The 9,946-nt window shown below is 45.3% G+C and overlaps 1 protein-coding gene across 1 annotated transcript; it reads right to left on the bottom strand.

Annotated features, from left to right (window-relative positions):
* Positions 1 to 577: 577 nt before the first annotated feature.
* Positions 578 to 9,644, bottom strand: SEBOX (SEBOX homeobox). The gene is given in 5 exon segments (XM_069759743.1): positions 578 to 1,148; positions 3,818 to 4,011; positions 7,539 to 7,737; positions 8,259 to 8,318; positions 9,588 to 9,644. Coding segments are annotated over 5 exon segments (1,053 nt in total). The 3' UTR covers positions 578 to 605.
* Positions 9,645 to 9,946: the final 302 nt, after the last annotated feature.

A 9,946-nucleotide genomic window follows, 5' to 3' on the forward strand; every position in this document is an offset into this window, starting at 1 on the left:
CTACTAGGCATAACTGCAGTTCCTCTGCCCATCTCTGTGTATAGATCAAAGCCTGATGTGACATTGGTATGACTTCATGATACAGGTAAAGAAGTTGCACACACTAATCTATTAGTTTATTTTTTTCAAACTCATTCTACATTCTACTAAATTAATGAACTAACAGTAATATACATACTTTTTATCATACATTTTTTCTTTTTTTTACAATTTTATCCACAAATGTATTCATAAACAGCAGGATAGCCTTCATCTGATAACATGATTGAGAGGTTATCTCAGGTTTCTATCAAGGTTCATCATTACCATTTAATCTTATAAATGTATATCATATGGATTGTCCAGTAAGAACAAGCCTTTACAGAAATGGTACAGTAATCATCTACGAGTGTTCCCCAACTCCAGTCCTCAAGAGCCACCAGCATGTCGTGTTTTCAGGATTTCCTTAATATGGCCCAGGTGATGGAATTGTTGCCTGTCTAGATGATGGAATTCTCACCTGGGCAATACTAAGGAAATCCTGAAAACATGACCCGTTGGTGGCTCTTGAGGACCGAACTTGGGGAACACTGATCTAGAGGTTTCGTAGGAATATAATAACCAATCTAGACCTCTCCTACATTAGTAACTATGGCTGCATTGTATATGACATCAGATATATACCCTAGGGATGTCTGCTGCCCATTTTCATTCATTGTCTGAGGGAACATCTCCCAATATGAGCCTTGTGAAGGAATGGTGAATGGTTCACCTTGAGTATCACACAACATGGCATCACAGCCATAATCAGAACTGGAGGTGACGTTCTGCCATTGCAGATCCTGCTCCCCGTAAGTGTGCACATAAGACTCATCAGAGAACTGCTCAGGAACTGGAGGAGATATCTGATGGACTTCTGATGGTGGGACAAATGATTGGTATCCACATTGTTGTATGGACGAGGCTTGTTGACTAGGATGCCCATGTGGTACAGACTGGTTTGAAGGTTGGGGCATGGGAATTAGAGTGTCTCTTTGACTACAACTCCGAGAGGGCAATGGTGAACTCCAGCAGAAATGACGAGCTCGAAATGAAGATCCTCTTCTATAAAGAAACTTGTTAAACTTGCCACTCTTATTTTTTCTGGCTCTCCTGTTTTGGAACCAAACCTGTGGGAAAAAAACTAAAAATTACCTTTAGGCCTCGCTTAAATCTCCTTTAAAAAAAATTGCTGTGATGTTGGTCCAGAAAAGTAGGACAGGTGTCATGCGAGTTTAATGCGATTTTTCTCACCTTGCATCCGCATGACATCCGTTCGACATGCAATCTTATATAAAGATATAGGTAGCTAATAGAAAGATATTAGATATATAATAGATAATAAAGAGAATAGATAAGTAGAATAGATAGACATCCTATCATGTGGCACTAAAGGGTGTTAAATAAATAACTAAAAAAACATCGTGGAGTCCTCTCTATTTTTTGATAACCAGCAAAGATAAAGCAGACAGCTGTGGGCTTATACTAACAGGCTGGGAAAGTCCCTGGTTATTGGGCCCTTTCCAGACTTAAAATACCAGCCCGCAACTGCCCCAGATTTGGCACATCACATTACGCTTTGACCTGCTCTTCCCGATTGCCCTGGTGCAGTGGCAATTAGAGTAATGGTAGTTGGGGTTGATGCCAACAATTTGTCATAAATCACAACTGCCGTAAACCCCTGGAGTTAGTAAACCCCTGGAGTTAGTAATGGAGGTGTCTATCAGACACCCCATTACTAAACCAGTAAACAAAAATAAAAACACACAGAAAAAAAACTACTTTATTTGAATAAAGACTCCCCCACACTATCCCTCGTTCACCAATTTATTGAAAGAAAAAAAAATCCCAGGCAGGTCTACCATAATCCACCGAATCCAATGTAGTCCAGAAAAAAATATCTGAAAAGACATAAAAAGACAGAGCAACAAAATACAGTCCCTCGTTCATCAATTTATTACCCCAAATGTTCCCACGAAGCTTTGATGAAGTCCAGATTTCCCGAATTTGGCTCCGGCGACTGTGAATAGCAGTAAAGCTGTTGCCATTCACAGGCGCCGGGTAGTGATGACAACACTCATCAGTGCCGTTGGGTCTCGCTGACTGCAGTGAGAGCCAGTAACAATGATGAGTGTTGTCGTCATATTCGACACCTGTAACTAGCGGTCACTTTTCTGCAATTCACAGTCGCCAGAGCCAGATTCGGTGAATGTGGGCTACATCTGAGCTTCTTAGGAACATTTTGGGTAATAAATTGATGAACGAGAGACTGTATCTTGTTGTTCTGTCTTTTTATGTTTTTCAGGTATCCTTTTCTGGACTACATTGGATTCAGTGGATTACTGCGGACATGCCTGGGATTTTTTTGTTTAATGAATTGGTGAACGAGGGATAGTGTGGGAGAGTGTTATTCAAATAAAGTGATTTTTTTCTGTGTGTGTTTTTATTCTTGATGACTGGGTTAGTAATGATGGTGTTTGATAGACACTTCTCCATTACTAACCCCAGGGGTTGATGGCATCTGTGATTTTTGAGAAATCACAGCAGTCGTCAACCCCAACTTCCACTACTCCGATTGCCACTTGCACCAGGGCCTAGCTTCTCATCCGATGCTCCACTACTGGGCCGTCTGCAGGCTGGTAATTTTTAGACTGGGAAGGGCCCAGTAACCATTGGCCTCCCCAGCCTGATAGTATAAGCCTATTGCTGTCTGCTTTACCTTTGCTGGTTGTCAAAAATAGAGGGGACCCCATGTTGATTTTTTTATTATTTATTAAATAGGGCTAATCACCCTTTAGTGTCACATGAAAGGCACTAAAGGGTGCAAATTTATTAGATATAGGAGGATTCTGACATTAAATAGCTATAGGACATCTATGTATTCTATCTATATATTTTATCTCTCTATTCTGACGGTTCTGTTTGTATTCTGACGGTTCTGTTTCTGAATTTACTGTACTTGGCTAATGAAATTTTGGGTTTCCTTTGAGATATGTGCGTAAAAATTGGGCGGTATACGCATGGTCCATGTGCCGACCGATTTTTTTTTGTGCACCTATAGACTTGGCAAGTTCCATCCAATGACGATCAAAGCATGCTGGCATTTTTTCCTCAGTCTGAATAGAGCTGAAAAAAACTTGCAGATCAGCACTGACTCATTTAAGAATATTGGTGCAAGTGCTATGCGATGATTTTGTACACAAGTGGGATCGAGCCCATATACTGCTTGCTAAGGTCTGGGAGCATTGATTCTCATCGAAGAGACGAGCAATGTTCCATGGGAAACAAGTATGCAAATTAGCTCCCCTCTAGGAGGAACGTACCTGTCTTAGGCCGGGATCACACATACGCGAGATACGGCCGAGTCTCCCAGGTGAAATCCCTCCTCTGGCGCCGGCACTTGGGAGCGGAGCGTGCAGCTCCATGTGTTGCTGTGCGGCTGCACGCTCCGCTCTGGAGTGTTGGCGCCAGAACTGGATTTTCACCTGAGAGACTCGACCGTATATCTCGCGTATGTGTGATCCTGGCCTTATACTAGTCTGGTTGGTTAATGAGTTTTACTTTCTGGAGGAGAGCTGATTTGCATGTCTATAAACCTGTTCTAGATCCTGATTTTGTATCATACCGCCACCATTGTGTAAACATGACTTTTGTAAGCTACAACATTGTAGGACAGGATTCCACATTTATATTTTTCTGAAATGCATCCTTCTGTGCCATAAAACCTAATACAAATTCCCATCACTATAGCTACAATAACTTCACATACAGTATCATTGACTAAAATCACCACACGTACTTGCACTTTTGACTCGGGTAGCCTGATAGTCTTGGCTAGATGCTCCCTTGTACTGATGTCTGGATAAGGGATCACTTCAAAGACGCTCTCCAGTTCCATCTGCTGCCATTTACTGTACAAGGTCCTCTTCCGCTTCCTCTGGCTGGGTGCCCCGTTCGCAGGGGTGCATGATTCCTTTGGTTCAACTTCTGTTTCTGAAAAGTAAAACAACCATTTTGCTTTTGTTTTCTACTTGTTTAAACTTTTCTAAGAAAATTTGCAATAATGTATCAATAGGTAAATGTATAAAAATTAATTTCAGGCTGTTTATCTGGCAATTTATTATCTAGAATGGCTGCATACACTGCAATATCTCAGCTGTGTGTGAAGTTTTAGGTCTGATGTTTTTCAGCCTGCAGATGTAAATATGGATGTTCCCATCCACTGCCAAACAGCAGAGATAGGGAAGAAGTAAAACACAAAGTACCATATATTAGAAAGTTGCATAAATTTCATTGCACAGAGACTTTAATGAGGTTGCCCACTACTTTAACATTGATGGCCGATCAAAAGGATATGTTATCAATGTCTGATCGGTGGGGGTGCGACATTCGGCTGCCGGAAGTGCTCAGTGCTGCTCCGCCTACTGATAGTGGCCACGGCTGGGTACTGCACATCCGCCCCCTTCCTTATTCAAATCTATAGGGGGCGGATGTGCAGTACTCGGCCACTATCAGTAGGTGGAGCAGTTCTGTAACTGAGCACTTCCAGCAGCAGTTAGCACTGTGAACTGCTTGTTCTGCAGGGGTGCCGGGTGTCGCCCCCCACCCATCAGACATTAATCACCTATCCTAAGGATAGGTCATCAATGTTAAAGTAGTGGACAATCTCTTTAAAAAGAGAAAACCAAAAGCTTGCATTAAGTTATTAAAACATTACAACTTGCAACAAATTGTTAGTTCATTTCTGAATTAGGCTTCCATTTTTTTGCATACAAGAAAAGAACAGACTTTTTTCAGCACTGTGCTAGATCCAGTTTTTATTAGTTTTGGTTTGTTTCCATTATTATTATTATTACCAGTGTGACAGCCGTTTTTCTTGACACAAAAAAAAAATCTAAATATTAAACATTCAAAATGGACAGCACTCGGATGATATTTAAATACTATCTATTTTTTTATGGATCCATTGCCTTGCATTGGTGAGTATGATCTATCACACAGATCAAAAACAGACATTTTCATGTATTTTTTATGGGCGCTTGGTCCATTAAAATACAGTCACGTGAACAGTGCAAATAGGCTATAATGGGCATGTGCAATATCACAAAAAAACACGAAAAGAACACGAGCATGAAAAACAGATGTCCGAATGAGCCCTAAATAGTAGTTTTTACTGCTAGATTATACTCACCACCTTTATACAATACTTAGGAATTTCCCATGTCAGGAATTAATACCTACAGTTTCTAATAATGGGAATAATATTCCATTGAGAAATAGGCCAATGTTACTAAATCATTGCACAGACTTTCTTTTTAAACAAAAATAAATAAATAAAAAATTGGACGGCTGAAGTGTGGGGTCCTGGGTTCTAATCCCACCCAGGACAACATCTGCAAAGAGTTTGTATGTTCTCTCCGTGTTTGCGTGGGTTTCCTCCAGGCACTCCGGTTTCCTCCCACATTCCAAAGACATACTGATAGGGATTCTAGATTGTGAGCCCCATCGGGGACAGTGGTGATAATGTGTGCAAAACTGTAAAGCGCTGCGGAATATGTTAGCGCTATATAAAAATAAAGATTATTATTATTATGAGGGGCAAAAACGTGGAACATACAGTTGGCCTGTATCTTTCCATGCAGAACCTGACACCTCCTCTACCTGCTCAGCTACATACATGTCTGCCTATGGTAACTAATCCAATGCTAATATTTATGTATCACATGACATTATTATCTGTATCATATGTATATTGTGCTAAATGCTGCAATGAGAAACAAATGACGGAACTGAATAATGTGAGGAATTATCAATGATCGATACAGGGGACATAAAGGAGAATAATGGGTCTAATAAGAAACCAGAGCAAAGTTTCCGAGTGGGGAGGAATGGTGCCCTGCTGAGCGGGCAGAGGCCCCTCACACATACCTGCGGAGCGGGCAGAGCCCCTCACACATACCTGCGGCGGGCAGAGGCCCCTCACACATACCTGCGGCGGGCAGAGGCCCCTCACACATACCTGTGGAGCGGGCAGAGGACCCTCACACATACCTGCAGCGGGCAGAGGCCCCTCACACATACCTGTGGAGCGGGCAGAGGACCCTCACACATACCTGCGGAGCGGGCAGAGGACCCTCACACATACCTGCGGAGCGGGCAGAGCCCCTCACACATACCTGCGGAGTGGGCAGAGGACCCTCACACATACCTGCTGAGCGGGCAGAGGCCCCTCACACATACCTGCGGAGCGGGCAGAGCCCCTCACACATACCTGCGGCGGGCAGAGGCCCCTCACACATACCTGCGGCGGGCAGAGGCCCCTCACACATACCTGTGGAGCGGGCAGAGGACCCTCACACATACCTGCAGCGGGCAGAGGCCCCTCACACATACCTGTGGAGCGGGCAGAGGACCCTCACACATACCTGCGGAGCGGGCAGAGGACCCTCACACATACCTGCGGAGCGGGCAGAGCCCCTCACACATACCTGCGGAGTGGGCAGAGGACCCTCACACATACCTGCGGAGCGGGCAGAGCCCCTCACACATACCTGCGGAGCGGGCAGAGCCCCTCACACATACCTGCGGAGTCGGCAGAGCCCCTCACACATACCTGCGGAGCGGGCAGAGCCCCTCACACATACCTGCGGAGCGGGCAGAGCCCCTCACACATACCTGTGGAGCGGGCAGAGGACCGTCACACATACCTGCGGAGCGGGCAGAGGACCCTCACACATACCTGCGGAGCGGGCAGAGCCCCTCACACATACCTGTGGAGCGGGCAGAGGACCCTCACACATACCTGCGGAGCGGGCAGAGGGCCCTCACACATACCTGCGGAGCGGGCAGAGCCCCTCACACATACCTGCGGAGCGGGCAGAGCCCCTCACACATACCTGCGGAGTCGGCAGAGCCCCTCACACATACCTGCGGAGCGGGCAGAGCCCCTCACACATACCTGCGGAGCGGGCAGAGCCCCTCACACATACCTGCGGAGCGGGCAGAGCCCCTCACACATACCTGCGGAGCGGGCAGAGCCCCTCACACATACCTGCGGAGCGGGCAGAGCCCCTCACACATACCTGGGGAGCGGGCAGAGGACCCTCACACATACCTGCGGAGCGGGCAGAGCCCCTCACACATACCTGCGGAGTCGGCAGAGCCCCTCACACATACCTGCGGAGTCGGCAGAGCCCCTCACACATACCTGCGGAGCGGGCAGAGCCCCTCACACATACCTGCGGAGGCGGCAGAGCCCCTCACACATACCTGCGGAGCGGGCAGAGCCCCTCACACATACCTGGGGAGCGGGCAGAGGACCCTCACACATACCTGCGGAGCGGGCAGAGGACCCTCACACATACCTGCGGAGCGGGCAGAGCCCCTCACACATACCTGCGGAGCGGGCAGAGCCCCTCACACATACCTGCGGAGCGGGCAGAGGACCCTCACACATACCTGCGGAGTCGGCAGAGCCCCTCACACATACCTGCGGAGTCGGCAGAGCCCCTCACACATACCTGCGGTGGGCGCGGGCTCCGGGCAGCTCCTCAGCGGCGCTGGCTGGGGGTTGGGGAAGAAGGCTGCCCGCAGGACTTTCTCCATGGTGCTCGCTATGGTGAGATGCGCCCTGTACCTGCAGCGCTGTTTTATAGCTGACAGTCCCCTCCCTGCTAGAGAAGACCCCGGGGGTCCAGGCTCCACGTCACTGCCCCCAGCCTTGGAAGTGTCTGCGGACGCACTGCCTTTGATCCCAATAGATAACAATACAAGGTGTCTGACACCTGCCTTGTCCGCGGCTGGCCATCACTTCCAATCCACGTCCTCCCTGAGCCAGACTGCACTAGACTTCCTCACACAGGAAGGGGGCTGCCCCCAGCCCAACACCGCCAGGAAATCAGTGTATACATGTATACAGCCCCGACATCATCTGTAAGGGAGGGGGGGATTATCTATCTATGCCTCCATTACAGTCAGCTACAATCTATGACCTATTATCTATCTGTCCATCCATCCATCCCATATCTATCTATCTATCTATCTATTTATCTATCATCTATCTATCTATATATCTATCTATCTATCTATCTATCTATTATCTATATCCATCTATCTATCTATCCATCTATCTATCTCTATCTATCTATCTCTATCTATCTATCTATCATCTATCAATCTATCTATTTAGAGCATTTTTGCTATAGATTTGATTGAGTTTGAGTTTTTTTTTAAAAAGTCACAATTGTTAAATGAGCCCCAACAAGGACAGTGATGATGACGATGACGATGTCTGTAAAGAGCTGTGGAAATGAATGGCGAATTATAAGCCACTAAAATAAAACAGATATGTCTAAAACCATCTGTGGTGCTAAATCACGTTCATTTTGTCTAAGAAATAAAAAAAAGTAGAAACTGCCAGATGCATGCAAAAATGTAACTTTGCCACAAGACTATAATAATTTTGGTGCTCGCCAACATTTTCAGTAAAAGCAATAATATACGACCCCTGATCTATCTAAATTCTATCATATATCTTCAATGAATCAATGCCACAAATGAACACAGGAGGCCAGCACCGCCACACTGCTCCAGGACCACAACTCTGCACAGGCTCAGGGATCTCAGGTGCCACTTTGTAGAAAACGCTAAGGCAATATGCAAGTGCAAAAATGAAGAGCAGAGTGGCACTCATCATCCCATAAAAATGTCCTTTCACGGACTATGGACCCATAGAAGCACACATCAGCGCGAAATGGCTGTCCTCCAGTGCGACTCCCCTGTGAACACTCCTGCTTTTGTTACATGTGATTCCAAATAAAGCACATTCATTCATTCTGCTCTTCATTTTTGGTCTATCATATATCTATTTACGGTATCTAAACTCTAGATATGCAGGGTCTATTATCTATTGATCTTCCTCTCATCTGTTTTGTCTTTGCCATATACAGTAGCTATAAGCTTTGCTCATTCCCTCTCTCTCTATCTATGTAAGTATTATGTAATATTTCTCTGTAAACCAAGTCTGTTTTTGCAACTCGTAACTACAGGTGCATCTCACTAAATTAGAATATCATCAAAAGTTAATTTATTTCAGCTCTTCAGTACAAAAAAAGAAGTTCATATATAGAGTCATTACAAACAGAGTGATCTATTTCAAGTGTTTATTTCTGGTAATGGTGATGATTATGGCTTATAGCCAATGAAAACCCAAAAGTCATTATCTCAGTAAATTAGAATTCTTTATAACAGCAGCTTGAAAAATGATTTTAAAATACGAAATGTTTGACTACTTAAATGTCTTTTCAGTAAATTCACTCAATACTTGGTCGGATCTCCTTTGGCATCAATTACTGCATCAATGCGGCATGGCATGGAGGCGATCAGCCTGTGGCACTGCTGAGGTGTTATGGAAGCCCAGGTTGCTTTGATAGCAGCCTTCAACTCGTCTGCATTGTTCGGGCTGGTGTCTCTCATCTTCCTCTTGACAATACCCCATTGATTTTCTATGGGGTTAAGGTCAGGCGAGTTTGCCGGCCAATCAAGCACAGTATTGTTTTTAAACCAGGTATTGGTACTTTTGTCAGTGTGGACAGGTGCCAAGTCCTGCTGGAGAATTAAATTTCCATCTCCAAAAAGCTTGTCGGCAGAGGGAAGCATGAAGTAGTCTAAAATTTCCTGGTAGATGGCTGCGCTTACTTTGGTCTTGATAAAACACAGTGTACCTACACCAGCAGATGACATGGCTCCCCAAACCATCACTGATTGTGGAAACGTCACACTAGACCTCAAGCAGCTTTGATTGTAGCCTCTCCACTCTTCCTCCAGACTTTGGGACCTTGATTTCCAAGGTCTAGTGTGAATTACTTTATTCTGGCTGTGTGTTTATTAACCATATAACTATAGGATTAGTAATGGATAGGTGTCTTAT

This window comes from Ranitomeya imitator, chromosome 3, assembly GCF_032444005.1.
Source record: "Ranitomeya imitator isolate aRanImi1 chromosome 3, aRanImi1.pri, whole genome shotgun sequence".
In the NCBI taxonomy this organism is placed as follows: Eukaryota; Metazoa; Chordata; class Amphibia; order Anura; family Dendrobatidae; genus Ranitomeya; species Ranitomeya imitator.